At 33.9% G+C, this 15,370-nt stretch overlaps 2 protein-coding genes across 2 annotated transcripts; one reads left to right on the top strand and one right to left on the bottom strand.

The window, feature by feature from the left end:
- Nucleotides 1–2,777: 2,777 nt before the first annotated feature.
- LOC131953422 (uncharacterized) lies at nt 2,778–3,960 on the bottom strand. The gene is made up of 3 exons (XM_059316594.1): nt 3,939–3,960; nt 3,280–3,851; nt 2,778–3,176 (listed from the first exon to the last, which is right to left on the bottom strand). Exons 1-3 carry the CDS (start codon nt 3,958–3,960, stop codon nt 2,778–2,780), a joined length of 993 nt encoding a protein of 330 aa, XP_059172577.1.
- A 2,466-nt stretch (nt 3,961–6,426) lies between these two features.
- LOC131953431 (putative dolichyl pyrophosphate Man9GlcNAc2 alpha-1,3-glucosyltransferase) lies at nt 6,427–15,352 on the top strand. Its single transcript, XM_059316612.1, has 14 exons — nt 6,427–6,578; nt 8,503–8,587; nt 8,950–9,039; nt 9,308–9,396; nt 9,613–9,701; nt 9,903–9,967; nt 10,319–10,501; nt 10,903–11,038; nt 12,017–12,102; nt 13,502–13,586; nt 13,739–13,809; nt 13,960–14,028; nt 14,343–14,469; nt 14,590–15,352. The coding sequence occupies exons 1-14, from the start codon at nt 6,467–6,469 to the stop codon at nt 14,869–14,871; spliced, it is 1,569 nt and encodes a 522-aa protein (XP_059172595.1). The 5' UTR covers nt 6,427–6,466; the 3' UTR covers nt 14,872–15,352.
- Nucleotides 15,353–15,370: the final 18 nt, after the last annotated feature.

The following is a 15,370-nucleotide window of genomic DNA, read 5'->3' as shown; positions in this document are numbered from 1 at the left end:
CTAGTGTTGCCACTATACCTGTATGTTGTGTGTTGCCTGTATGCTAGTGTGTTGCCTCTATACCTGTATGCTGTGTGACGCCACTATACCTGTATGTTGTGTGTTGCCTGTATGCTAGTGTGTTGCCTCTATACCTGTATGCTGTGTGACGCTACTATACCTGTATGTTGTGTGTTGCCTGTATGCTAGTGTGTTGCCACTATACCTGTATGCTAGTGTTGCTACTATACCTGTATGCTGTGTGTTGCCTCTATACCTGTATGCTAGTGTTGCCACTATACCTGTATGCTAGTGTTGCCACTATACCTGTATGCTGTGTGTTGCCACTATACCTGTATGCTGTGTGTTGCCACTATACCTGTATGCTGTGTGTTGCCACTATACCTGTATGCTGTGTGTTGCCACTATACCTGTATGCTGTGTGTTGCCACTATACCTGTATGCTGTGTGTTGCCACTATACCTGTATGCTGTGTGTTGCCACTATACCTGTTTGCTAGTGTTGCCACTATATCTGTATGCTGTGTGTTGCCACTATACCTGTATGCTGTGTGTTGCCACTATACCTGTATGCTGTGTGTTGCCACTATACCTGTATGCTGTGTGTTGCCACTATACCTGTTTGCTAGTGTTGCCACTATATCTGTGTTGCCACTGAACCTGTGTTGCCACTGAACCTGTATTGCCACTATACCTGTGTTGCCACTATACCTGTATGCTAGTGTTGCCAATATACCTGTGTGCTACTATACCTGTATGTTGTGTGTTGCCACTATACCTGTATGCTGTGTGTTGCCAATATAGCTGTATGCTGTGTGTTGCCACTATAGCTGTATGCTGTGTGTTGCTAATATACCTGTATGCTGTGTGTTGCTAATATACCTGTATGCTGTGTGTTGCTATTATACCTGTATGCTGTGTGTTGCTATTATACCTGTATGCTGTGTGTTGCCACTATACCTGTATGCTGTGTGTTGCCACTATACCTGTATGCTGTGTGTTGCCACTATACCTGTATGCTGTGTATTGCCTCTATACCTGTGTGCTGTGTGTTGCCACTATTCTTGTATGCTATGTATTGCCTGTATGCTGTGTGATGCCACTATACCTGTATGCTGTGTGATGCCACTATACCTTTATGCTATGTGTTGCCTGTATGCTGGGTGATGCCACTATACCTGTATGCTAGTATTGCCATTATACCTATGTGTTGCCACTATTCCTGTATGCTGTGTGTTGCCACTATACCTGTATGCTATGTGTTGCCTGTATGCTGTGTTGCCTCTACACCTGTATGCGTGTTGCCTCTATACCTGTATGCTGAGTGATGCCACTATACATGTATGCTGTGTGTTGCCTGTATGTTAGTGTGTTGCCACTATATCCGTATGCTATGTGTTGCATGTATGCTGTGTGTTGCCACTATACCTGTATGCTGTGTTGCCTCTATACCTGTATGCTGTGTTGCCTCTATACCTGTATGCTGTGTGACGCTACTATACCTCTATGCTAGTGTTGCCTCTATACCTGTATGCTAGTGTGTTGCCTCTATATCTGTATGCTGTGTGACGCCACTATACCTGTATGCTGTGTGACGCTACTATACCTGTATGCTAGTGTTGCCACTATACCTGTATGTTGTGTGTTGCCTGTATGCTAGTGTGTTGCCTCTATACCTGTATGCTGTGTGACGCCACTATACCTGTATGTTGTGTGTTGCCTGTATGCTAGTGTGTTGCTACTATACCTGTATGCTGTGTGTTGCCACTATACCTGTATGCTGTGTGTTGTTACTATACATGTATGCTGTGTTGCCACTTTTTGGCTTTGTCTACATAATGCGTATTGTCCTTTAATGAACCTACCTGCATTCCCAACCACTTTAATATCCCAACCACTTTTTCACTTCCAACCACTTTCTCACATACACTTGTAAACAAATTGTTAAAACAAGATAATTTCATTTGTTAAATGTCTACTTATCCATAACAATGTACATGCTGATTCAGTGTTCCCCACCCACCATAATATAGATGTGCAGTATCCCACCCAAAGTAAAAATAAAATGTGCAGCATATAATTGTCTAGCTTGATCCACCCACTATAACATTACAACTGGGTGACTTTACCTGTCCTCTGAGTACAGTCCACGATGTTTACAAAATGACGTAGTCAAAGCGTACCATCAGCGCCTCGTCACACGGCATTTAAAGCTCCCTGATGTAATGTTTACCCTGGTAATATTAAACTTTAAATCTCTGATGTCATGTGTACCCTGCTTATATTAGACGAAATCAGATTAGATGCTTGCAGTGATGATAGCAAAATTTCCATTCAATCTCTGATTCTGAGTCAATAATTTACAATTAACAAATGAAATATTTAGTTTTAAAATTTGTAATCTATCATTATTATTGCGTTCTCATGAAATTTCGCTCAGTACTTCAGTATTAGTTATTAAAAGTGTATAGTAACACGATGTACAAGTATTACAAACAAAATTATTGAACATTGTTTTTTTTTAAATGCCCTATTTTCTACAAGATCTCTAAATCTTTTAAGGTGCAGAACTGTTTTCAGTGGGTGCGATTAGTTTGAAATGATGATCTCCCTTTTATTATTTTCAAATTTCAGGTGGTTTTAGTTTTGTTTCTCCCATTGTAAAAATCTAGCTCTCGTTAGGTGGATTTTACAAATTTGTACTATTTAAGGGAATTATCTCCAAAATCTGTATTTCTAGTAGGTTAGTTTGTGTTGATTACGTGTTTCTTTTGCTGGTTACTTGGTTCTTTGTGTTGGTTCATAGTAGGCATAGTTGTCTGTGCTGGTTCCATAGTTATTTGTGCTGGCATAGTTGTTTGTGCTGGTTCCATAGTTGTCTCTCTTGGTTCCATAGTTGTCTCTCTTGGTTCCATAGTTGTCTCTCTTGGTTCCATAGTTGTCTCTCTTGGTTCCATAGTTGTCTCTCTTGGTTCCATAGTTGTCTCTCTTGGTTCCATAGTTGTCTCTCTTGGTTCCATAGTTGTCTCTCTTGGTTCCATAGTTGTCTCTCTTGGTTCCATAGTTGTCTCTCTTGGTTCCATAGTTGTCTCTCTTGGTTCCATAGTTGTCTCTCTTGGTTCCATAGTTGTCTCTCTTGGTTCCATAGTTGTCTCTCTTGGTTCCATAGATGTCTCTCTTTCATAGTTGTCTCTCTTGATTCCATAGTTGTCTCTCTTGATTCCATAGTTGTTTGTCTTGATTCCATAGTTGTTTGTCTTGATTCCATAGTTATTTTTGCTGGTTCTATAGTTATTTTTGCTGGTTCCATACTTGTTTGTCTTGGTTCCCTGGTTGTTTGTCTTGGTTCCATAGATGTCTCTCTTGGTTCCATAGTTGTCTCTCTTCCATAGTTGTCTCTCTTGATTCCATAGTTGTCTCTCTTGATTCCATAGTTGTTTGTCTTGATTCCATAGTTATTTTTGCTGGTTCTATAGTTATTTTTGCTGGTTCCATACTTGTTTGTCTTGGTTCCCTGGTTGTTTGTCTTGGTTCCATAGTTGTTTGTCTTGGTTCCATAGTTGTTTGTCTTGGTTCCATAGTTGCTTGTCTTGGTTCCATAGTTGCTTGTCTTGGTTCCATAGTTGTTTGTCGTGGTTCCATAGTTGTTTGTCGTGGTTCCATAGTTGTTTGTCGTGGTTCCATAGTTGTTTGTCTTGGTTCCATAGTTGCTTGTCTTGGTTCCATAGTTGCTTGTCTTGGTTCCATAGTTGTTTGTCTTGGTTCCATAGTTGACTGTGCTGGCTGCGTGGTTCTTTCTGCTGCCTGTTACTTTTATCTTTGGTATTTTAATGACCCGGCTATATTTTAAAACTGGAAATGTGATTGTTACAACACTTAATACTGTATGCTAGACATTATTTGTAAATCACACAGACTATATTTGTTATTGTAATTTACCTGTTAAAACGTTTGTTTGCATTATATAGGCTTATCTTTTAATGTTTTTACTATAACACGAGCAATAAATGTTTTAGATTTTAGAAAGTGTTTTTTTTTTTTAATTTTTAAAAATTAAGGGTCATTCATAATTGAAGTCACCCTTTTAAAAAAAAGTTTTTGCTTCCTTCGCTCCCCATCGTCACACAACACGTCCGTAATTTTTTGACGATGTGTGGGGATTGTATTATTAAAAAGCAATGTTAGAAATCTAGTTTTAGCCGTTATTTTGCGTTTTAGAAAACTATTTTAATAAATTGTAATATGAATTGATTAAAAAATACTCTGTTGACAGAGTTCAGACAAGATTTTACAAAAATATCGATGTTTATAAGAAAAATTCAACTGCAATTTTGAGGGGAGGGGGTAGATTGATGTGTGACGTCATTTTAAGGGGGGAGTCTGGCTTTTTGTGACGATGTGTGTCGGAGGGAAGGGGGTGGTAAAAATCGTCAAAAAAAGCGTGACGTCATTTATGGATGACCCCTATGCCGGTACCGTATTAACTGAATAAGACATTTGTGGTACTTTTTACCCAGCCAGTGTATATTTTAGATGCTAATATTGTAGCCTACTTGGTTGATACGTTAAACTTTTGATTCACAAATGCTCTTCACAAAAACATTTAGTTTTTCCATTTCCTCTGATATCTGCAACACTATCTGAGACAACAATTTCTCATCTAGTGTATATTCCAGTGAAAAAATCAACCATGCCATTACATGTCAAAATTTTGATAAATATAAGGCGAAAAAGAAAGCTCAATTAGCACCCAGCTCTTATAAACTTCAGATTTTACCACTAGCAATAGTTTTGAGAAATAGTCACACGATGAAAATTGGCAGCAGAATTATAGTGCTAGTCTACAGGACAAAGCAGCAGTGTTTCTTCCAGACTTTTTTTTCCGGGGGAGGGGGGGGGTCACTGTTAAAAGTTTTTTATTTTCTATATAAATTTCATTTCGTTCGAGGGGGGCGGTAGACTTTCTTCGAGGGGGGGGGGGGACGACGACTAACCCCCCCCCCCCCCCCCCCCCCCCGAAAAGATGCCTGGAAGAAACTCTGCAAAGCAGTCTCATAAAATATCCAGCAAACTATAACGTTGGTACAGCTTCGTGTGCTACGCGGGCCTTAAAGAATTTAGATAGTGCTTGTGTAAATATCGAATGCTCATTTGCTTAAAATGGTTCGCAAAAATTGTATGTATATAAACTATGCCAATGAATGTTCTGTATAGAAGTGTAGAATAAATTGGTGATTGTTTGATAGCTTATGCCTATTACTAGGATGAGTACAAAAGAAATTCTTTACACCCTTTAGTACCTATTTGACTCGCAAATGGAACTATTTGGACACACGTGAAATTAGGACCTTACTATTAATTTGTATTAATTACTTTGCTTGCCTTTCAATAACCACGCATTGAAATCATGATTTTTTTTCTGTTTTGTTTACAATAAAAGTTTAAAGTAAAAATAAACTGCTTCTGACTTGAAGAATTGTTAATTTTTTTTTATTTTTAGGGAGTACGAATTACGTACCCACTGAACCCCTAATGTACTGCTATTGAAATCAAGGAAAAGAAAAGTGTTTGTCGCTCATTAACTTTCAGTTGGTCCAAATGTATTCACTACATAATATAGCGAGCCAATCTATTCTGAAGACAAACTTTATATCACATTTCTTTGTTATGTGGTCTTGACCCATATGCCAGATGTGGACGAAAGCGGTCCGTTACCGTCCAATGAAGAATGGACGATAAGAGGAACCAAATTAAACAATAGCTTGTTATAAACGGAAGTTTTATCCATTGATACATAAAATATTGATTTACATAAAAGACTTTAAGGTGGGCAAGCAACTTTTGATAACAGTAATTTCAATAAGTTAACAGTCTGACGCCAGATTTGACAATGTAAAAATTATAGCTTCTCCCTTCAACACCCCCCCCCCCTCCCACACACACCTGTCCTGTGTACAATATTCTTTTACTTTTACCAGTGTCGACAATTCTTGTAGAGGTTAAACGAATGTGTCTGGTCTGTCTATCTGTGAATATGTTATACATATGTTATACACCATTTAATCCTTTTGTATGGTGGTGTGGCCAGCAACTTTTGGAAAGTTGTTCTCATTTTTCGTTGTGTTGTTTCTCGTTCTCCCCCCCCCCCCCCCCTCTCCACCCCTCTGACAAAATAGAAAAAAAAAGTTTATATTGAAAATATAGCCTACACTGTGTGTATACTTTTTAAAATGTCGAATATGTTTCGATAGTCAAAATAATCATTAGATTAATAAAACCCACATCAGTGACAGTGACAGTGTGTGTATGTGGTGTGGGGGGTATTAAGTTTCTAGTCTCTTTTCGCAACTAATCTAGACTATCTTTTGTGATCTAGTTTTTAAATTTGTGCCGCGGTTTCTTTAGCTTCTACTTTTACTAAAAACTAACACCTGTTATCGATAACGGATGTTTACGTTAGAATCAAAATGGACTTTTCCACGTATTATAAATATTCAAAAAACTTTTATATCCAGCTTGTACTTGGATTGGTAGTTGCTTCAACGGTTAGAATATGTGTCTCTATGTGGGGTCACTCAGGTAAGTAGACAGATAAAAAAATACTTAAAACGTAGTCTAGGTCTAGATCTAGCTGATTTAGAGAATCTTAGTCTACTAGAAACTAAAGTCAAGAAACACTGAACACTACGAACAGAAATTCGGTAATCTATCGTTTTGGGTACGTAAAATCGCCCGCGGCTATTTATGTACGAAAACGTTACCTCATTGTCAAGGCTTTAATAGAAGTATATTGTCATACTTTTGTGTCAAATATTATAGATAAATGAATAATAAACCTAAATCAATGGCTAAATATATCGATATAGGCCAGAAATTAACTTTAAACAGCAGTGTCTGAGAGCAAGATTTGCTATATAAACAGCAGCCATTTGTAAAATAGAGTGGCTTCCCCCTGAATCTGGCGCTAAAAGCTTATAAAAATAAAACTTAGACAAGATGGCTGCTATAGTAAATGAGCATGGTTGCATCTGTTGGAAACATCGCTAGTCTTCATTTATTACGGAAAAGTTTTAATTCAATTGTTTAAAAACAGGTACATAAATGAATCAAGGAAACATTTTTGAATTTTTTAATACATAAATCCTCCTCAAAATGTGAAATAATTATTAAAATTTAAAGAGTCACCTGTTTTTCACATTACAAATCGCGGGCGATTTTACGTACCCAAAACGATAGATTACCAGAAATTCTGAGACTGAGAGTCCGAGAGTGTTAGGGCCTATAAAAATTAATAAAAATTACTATCAAATTATAAATATAAAAGTAGAAAGTCTGACTCTAGTGTCTAGAATGAGATTAGAATTCTAGACGTCACACTCGGAGGGGGGAGGTCCATAATTTTAAAATAATTTAAATTATTTAAATTTTGTGACGGTGTGATGAGTGGGGGTTCAGATGGTGTGAAGTCACTTTTTTGCATTATAAAAAAGCAATGTTAGAAAACGAGTTTTAGCCGTTATTTTGCATTTTAGAAAACAGTTTTTAATAAATTCAATATTAAATTATAATAGGAATTAATCAAAATACTCAAGATTTTGGAAAAATATCGATGTTTTAAGAAAAATTCTACAGCAATTTTGAAGGGGTTTGTAGGCTGAGGTGTGACGTCATTTTAGGGGGGAGGGGAATCTGGCTTTTTAAGACAACGTGTGATGGAGGGGAGGTAAAAATCATTTTAAAAAGCGTGACATCATTTATGGATGCCCTCTTAGTCAAGTTAGGTAATCTATCGTTTTAGGTACGTAAAATCGGCAGAGACTAGTAATGTGAAAAAAGGTGACTCCTTAAATTTTAGTAATTATTTTTAACATTTTATGAGGATTTATGTTTTAAAATTTACAAAAATGTTTCAAAGATTCATTTATGACTTTATGTAGCCTACCTGTTTTTAAACAAATGTTGTATTAAAACTTTGTAGTAATAAATAAAGACTAGCGATGTTGTCATCAGATGCAACCAAACTCATTTACTTTAGCAGCCATCTAAATGGTGGGAGATTCAGGGGAACCCACACTATTTTTACAGATGGCTGCTGTTTATATATATAGCAAATCTTGCTAGCAAACACCACCATTTAAAGTTAATTTCTGGCCTATATCGATATACTTAATCATTGATTTTGATTTATTATTCAGTCATCTATAATATTTGACACAAATATATCACAATAAAACTTCTATTAAAGTTTAAAGCCTTATCAATGAGGTAACTTTTTTGCACATTACTAGCCACGGCCGATTTTACGCACCTAAAATGATAGATTACCCAAGTTAGTTAGCAGCTAGATAGATTTTTCTAGATTCTATCTAGACTAGATTAGCTATACTAGATCTAGACTAGCTAGAATCTAGACTCTAGACTAAATCTATTATCTATTCATTCATATTGTTACGTGATGTAATGTACTAGCTTTTTTTTTTTTTAAATTGCTTTTGTTTTGCAGGAGAAAATAAACCCCCAATGTATGGTGATTTTGAAGCACAAAGACATTGGATGGAAATAACTGTTAATCTCCCCACTAATGAGTGGTACGTTTCATAAGTACTTAAAATTTAAATACTATAACTATAGATTATAGATGAGACCCAGTCCTTATTTTACTAGATCTATCAGATTACAATACATTATCTGAAATAGAGCTTCCAGTTCGATGTAGATCTAGTAGTAACCAAACTAGTATTATTATCTAAATTCTAAAATCTACTTGAAGTAGTAGTTAATCTTTTTCTTTAGCCTACCCAGTCAGTATTTTCAATTTTCCAAGACGTGATAGTAGGCCATAGGCCTACATACTTCATAAAATGATAAAATTACCTCAATTATCTAATTTTTAATTAATTTTATTTTCTGATATTTTCTGATAATTCGTTATTTTTAACTGTTTGAATAGGTACAAAAACACATCAGATAATGATCTGCAATACTGGGGCTTGGATTATCCACCCCTTACTGCCTATCATATGTTCATAAATGGGAAAATGTAAGCATTTTTTTTTAAATGAAAGGTTGTGAATTTCTCAAATTTTAATTGCTAAATAGATGAAAAAACCAAATTAATTTTAAATTGGTGTTAGTTAAAAATCTGTATTAATGTATTAGTCTTATTAGTAAAGTACATTATCATAGTTATTGGAAAGGTATACTCCTCTTTAAAATAACTAATAACTGTAAAAGAATTCTTAAAAATTTTACTAGAATTTAGGTAAACATTAAGACTCATGCTTAAAAAAATATTCTACTAAACCCAGAGCTCAAATTGTAAACTCTTCATTTGTTGAGTTGGAGAAATCAAGAGGAATTGAAGGAACAAATGTCAAATATTTTATGAGAATAACAGGTAAGAAAAATATTTATTGTTAAAATTATAATTTTGATTATAAGATTCTACCCTGACATAGAATTGGGGTTGAGTTAGAAAAAAGCTGGTTATAAACAAATATATGAATAAATATTCATACCCTCATGAATTTTAATATTTTGTAAACAGATTTATGCTCTTGTCATAACTTTATTTCATCCATTTAAAAAAAATGACCAATGTTTTATTTTTCAGTCCTTGTAATGGATATACTTGTTCTTATGCCAACTGTGGCGGCATTTTTTATGATGCATAAATCTCACCAGGAAGGGGAAACTGAGATAGTAAGTGACATACTCAAAAAGATCAAAAGCTCTGCTCAGAAGAACCCAAGTGTACTTAGAATCTTTTTTTAAACCTTAAGTAAAGTAAAATGCTCACAATTTTATGAATTTATTTTATTTATACATAGATAAGATACAGAAGATGTCTTTCATTATTGTGAATAATAATTAGTTCTAAAACTGTTCACCATTTTTTTCCAGCTTACAAACATCATAGTCATGCTTGGATATCCAGGCTTGATTCTGATAGACAATGGGCATTTTCAGTATCCTTTTTATTAGAACTGAACCCTGGAGCAATAGGGCTGATTTGAGGTCTTTAAATATGTCATATCCTCAAATGTTTACACATAACAGTTTTTTTTTATTTCAAGCCTAAAAGTGAGTACATTTTAATTTTATACCTTAAAAACTAACTGTAAAAATGTTTGGTTTAATACAATAATTAAATGAACAGCAACTCCTGTAATTTATTCCATTATATCTGGATCGCTAATAACAATATAACATTAGTTATCTTTGCACTCTGCTTAGAATTAAACTAATTTAACCTATTTTAGTCCTGTAACTTTTTGATATTAAATGCCAGCTGTTGAATTTCCTTGATTTGCACCAAGATATAATAATGTAAGTCTGAGCCTTTTTGTATTAGCTACATTGGCCCTAATTAAGAAATATGATCTCTTTGCATCTGCACTCTTCTGTCTGGCTCTCAACTACAAGCAAATGGAGCTGTATCATGCACTGCCATTTTTTGCTTACCTATTTGGATCTCTAATCAAACAGCCAATATCACAAGGGTAAATATTTTATTAGTAAGAAAAGTGTTTTCAATTATGACAAATTATATTATCTCCCTTAATTTTTTAACTTTACTTAAAATTTTAATTTTTTTCAGCTTTATTGAATGCAAATGTTTTGATATATAAAATCACTTAAGAGCAATAAAAAAAAATTTTATTCTCTTTATTGATAGACTATAGATTTATATCAGAAATTAAATGTAAGAATAAAGTTTAAAGAAAAAAATATACTTTTTGAAATAATTAAATCTAGACACAGAAAAGAAATTCTTAAATAAAACTGCAATACATTACTTTAAATTATTACTCAAACTTAAGTATTTAAGTTTACTGCTTTTTGTTGTTTTTTTATTGTAAAAGATGTATTGTTTTTACTAATTCAAGAATTTTTCCCTCAGAATGTTTAAATTTACATCACTTGCCATGGTTGTGGTCATTACTTTTGTTGTCATTTGGTCTCCATTTTTACAAAGTAAAGAAACTGCTTTGTCTGTACTGCAAAGATTATTTCCAGTAAACAGAGGGCTTTATGAGGTTAGCATTGAAAACAAATGTAGGCTTAATTTTTTATGCTGAAATTATTATTTTAATTTGAATCAGATATATAATGAATTTTTGTCATTATGGGTCATCTATAAACATCACTTTTTACTAAATGATTTTAACCTTTCTCTTCCCCAATCACCAAAATAACCCTACAATGACTGCAGGATGAAGCTTATGGCCACCCACCTTAATTATGTTTGACTTATTGTACTTAAACCCTTTTTACAAGCTTTTATTTAACTCACTTCCTCTGTCGTCAGTCTGTCTAGATCAAAACGCTGGAGTGAAAATTCGGACACTTCTACTTGACCGATACGATTCACATTTGACACGTGGGTCAAGACATGAAGACAATGCAATCTGAAATTAAATTTGACTTAATTGGATGCCTAATTAATTTTTAATGAATTAATTAAAATTTGGACTGAATTAGTAGGCATGTCTATCCAACCACACCACACGCGTCATCACGTTCAATAGCTGCGCCATCAGGTTCAATAGCTGCGCCACCACTTTCAATAGACGCGCAATGGTTTTTAGTCATGTAACACTATTGTAAATAAAACATGTAAAGTACTGAAAAAGAATTCATAAAAAAACGTTTTAATAACAAGCTTTTATGTAATGATGCACTAAAAAGTAGAAAATAAATTATACACTACTATTTAAATTACTATAAAGAAAAGCGTGGGTCTCTTCTCAAATATTACTAAAGGTATCCAATAGGTACTAAAGTACTAAAGTGACCCACGCTTTTCTTTATAGTAATTTAAATAGTAGTGTATAATTTATTTTCTACTTTTTAGTGCATCATTACATAAAAGCTTGTTATTAAAACGTTTTTTATGAATTTTTTAAAACCTTTTCTCTATTTAAGAATAGTAGTTATTTTAACAGATTTTATAATGCAAAGTCTTTAATGAAAATATTGATAATCTTGTGTTGTTTTTTTTTTGTTGTTCATAGGATAAAGTAGCCAATTTCTGGTGTGCTGTGTCAGTCATCATAAAATTTAAACAAATTTTTTCACAGTTTGATATGGCTTTAATATGGTAATCATTAATTGTTTAAACTAATTTTCATTGTAAAATATTCGAAGATCATGGGTGGTGGGGGGAGGGGGTAAGGGGAGGGGGGATACACAGTGTTTGCATGTGCAGCATATACTGTTGCTTTTCTGCTATTTCTTATAAAATGCAAAAAGAAAATGGCTATGGCTAGTGCACCATTCATCAAGGTTTATAAACATAGTTCATCTATACTAATAGTTTTGCTGTCTGTCTATGTATGTATCTATCTATCGATCTACCTGACAAGAACGCTATAGAGAAAACAAAAGCAAAATAAAAACTTTCATAGTAAAACGGAAACGAAATATGACGTCATAATAGAAAAGAGTCGAAAGCCGGGAGAGTGCACAAAATAATATGACATCATTGATTCTCGAGTAAACATTGAATTAAAAAGCCAACTTTTGTCTAATCTAATCTGGTTTGCGTGAAGAGTTTCTTTCATACAATTCTTCGGATAGGGGCGAAGCCCCACCCTCGAGAAAGAACGTCTAAGCCGCCTCCCCCCAACTCAAAAGAAATGTCGTCATCGATACTCTATAATAAAATTACCGCCTAATTAATGTGTCTATGCTAAAAAGTGGTTTGCATGCAGAGTTTCTTTCATGCAATTTTTCGGATGGGGCTTCGCGTTTTGCGTGTAGAGTTTATTTCATGCAATTCTTCGAGTAGTAGCTAAGCGTAACACCAGTGTTTCTTTCAGACTTTTTCCTCTCCTGAGCGGGGAACTTGAAATTTTCTAATCTAAAAAGTGTTGAAATTTTCGGAGGCGGGCGTGGGAATTTCTGGGAGGGGAAAAAAGTATATAATTATAGTTCGTTGAATGGGACGGTAGACATGTTTTGTGGTGTGTGGGGGGGGGGGGGCGGAGCCCCCATACTCTTAAGTAGTTGCCTGAAAAAAACTCTAAATGCGACTTTTGTCATGATTGAGATAAGGTGCATGGTTTAGATGTATGGTTACGACTATATTTAGTATAAATGCGTGATAACTACGCGTAGATCATGCTTAAATCCGATTAAAATGCAGATTCTGGATAAAAATCAGTTTTCAATGTCATTTTTCGTTTCTGTTTAAATTTGAAGTATAGGTGGTGATTTTGGTTTTTGTTTAGAGAAAATAGACATCACTATCAACCTAGCGCCCATTGTATCCTTCCTCAACGGGCCATTTTTCTCGTATTAGAATAACAGACAAACCATTGTTTTACATTTGATTAACTCTACTGTAAAAAAGTAAACAAGTGTAGTTTATAGTTTATCTTAACTTATTTATTTAAAATTTAATTTTTAATTTTTTTGCTTAATACTAACTAGTTAAACTAGTTTGATGTACACATTCAGTGTTACTATCTTAGAAATATACTTTAAATACTCCACAGCTTAGCAGTTACATCACTGTTTTTATTACCATCATTCCTTCACCTCATCCAGAACCCGAGTATTAGAAACTTCCAGTTTGCTACAGTATGTATATTAATTTTTGAAGAAACTTAAATTTGTGTTATACAGTCACTTTACTTAAAACCTAGTTTAAAAAAATGAGAGGTGGTTTATTTTTTATATTTTTAAAAAGCCAATCTTTTTAGTCTGAAAATATGGGTCATGTATACTTTCAGATAAATTCTGCACTGGTGTTCTTTCTTTTTTCATTCCATGTTCATGAGAAGACTATTCTTTTAGCTGCTATGTAAGTTATCTACAAGTACTCAGGGTAATTTAATATAATGCTATTTAAAAACTTACAGATCTGGATTTTAGAAAAAAAAATACTTTTAAAACATACTAATTATTACTAAGTATATTTTAAAATATGAATTATTTTTAATTTATTTTGCAGTCCCAGCTGTCTTGTTTTACAGTCAGACCCTTTGGGTATAATTTGGTTTTTGCTTATAACTGTGTTTAGGTAGGTTTATGAAACAGTTCTTTTCAGCCATCTTTATTAATTACCTTACATCTGAAACCTTGATAAATGTTTGAATAAATTGCAAAAAATTATGATAATGGGGAAGAAGTTGTCTAGCAGTAAAACATGAGTTTGCTTACCCAAAAATTATGAGACAGTAGGTTATCCCAACCAAACTGCACTGGGAAAAAGCAAATGCCTTGCACAAACTTATGGGTTTAGTGACTTGCAATACTGGTGTGAGAAAATTTTTTTATTCTTAATTCTTTTTTGAGCCAGTTATAAATCAGTAATAGCAAATTTTCTTTCCTCAGTATGCTCCCATTACTCATTAAAGATGGACTAATTCTACCAACCATAGCTACTGTTTGTTTGTTTTGGATATACATCAATCATTTTCTTAAACCTGCTAAAGATGTTCCTGATAATGTAGTGCAAATTGTAAGTTAGTCAGGCTTTTTAAAAAATGTCTTCTCTTATGCAGTGTAGCTATTGTAAGAAATGTTCTAGTTTGACAAGCAAATTCATGTAGGTTAAACTCCATATTATTTATCTCCACAGTTTCAGTATTCTTTGCTGATGGCATGCTGCATATTTCTGGCAACAGTTTTTATTCCACCACCAAGCCAGTATCCAGATTTATTTCCCATGATCATTTCTATATATTCCTGTGGACATTTCATAATGTTTGCCTTCTATTTTCATTATAAACAATATGAAGAAATTCTCCAGCTTGAAGAATCAAAGGGTAATGATTTTTATGACAACAAAAAAACTGGCAGCTGGGAAGCCGGGCCAAGCAATTATCCTAAAACTTTACGAAATAGGAATACAAAATCTTGAAAGATACCAAATTGTCTTTAGGAATATTTTTTAAAATTTAGTTTTTTTAGTGTATTAGCCTTTTCGAGTAAAGAATTTTTTTTTAACCTCATCGATAGCGGGCTGTCAGAGAGTGCCATAGCTGCTGGGCTATGACAGGGGTGTTCCTATATTTAAAATAAAAAAACTCATGGTTAACTCACCATTTTGGGGCAAGTTCAAAATGTATCCTACCCTAAGATGATTAAGACTGCTGACATGTAACTTATATTGGCTTATTTTATTAAGAGTGAATAATTTATTTAATTTAATTGGTGGATTATGTACTGAACTAAGAAACTTTTCTCAATTTTCATCAGAAAACTTGTGCCCTGTTAACGTTTTTTTTTTAAATATCATTTACATGTTGATTCTAGCTTCAATAATTGTCTATTTGTTTCTTGACTTCAGTCAATTGTAATATTTAATTTGAAAGTGGCTTTATGAAACATTAAATTTTTCAAAAGAGCAAATGTGTTGA

Source organism: Physella acuta, unplaced genomic scaffold, assembly GCF_028476545.2.
Source record: "Physella acuta isolate Inbredline_101_S28 unplaced genomic scaffold, ASM2847654v3 ptg000921l, whole genome shotgun sequence".
In the NCBI taxonomy this organism is placed as follows: domain Eukaryota; kingdom Metazoa; phylum Mollusca; class Gastropoda; family Physidae; genus Physella; species Physella acuta.
The sequence above is the reverse complement of the archived record's forward strand: the minus strand, read 5'-3'. Positions and strand labels throughout refer to the sequence as shown.

Coding starts and splice junctions, on each gene's coding strand:
- LOC131953431 (XM_059316612.1), top strand. CDS start 6,467: ATGGACTTTTCCACGTATTATAAATATTCAAAAAACTTTTATATCCAG. Junction 13,810..13,959: donor ACTATTCTTTTAGCTGCTAT/GTAAGTTATCTA, acceptor TTTATTTTGCAG/TCCCAGCTGTCTTGTTTTAC. Junction 14,029..14,342: donor TTGCTTATAACTGTGTTTAG/GTAGGTTTATGA, acceptor TTCTTTCCTCAG/TATGCTCCCATTACTCATTA.
- LOC131953422 (XM_059316594.1), bottom strand. CDS start 3,960: ATGCAAACAAACGTTTTAACAG. Junction 3,852..3,938: donor GCAAACAAACGTTTTAACAG/GTAAATTACAAT, acceptor TCACATTTCCAG/TTTTAAAATATAGCCGGGTC. Junction 3,177..3,279: donor CAAAAATAACTATAGAACCA/GCAAAAATAACT, acceptor CAACTATGAAAG/AGAGACATCTATGGAACCAA.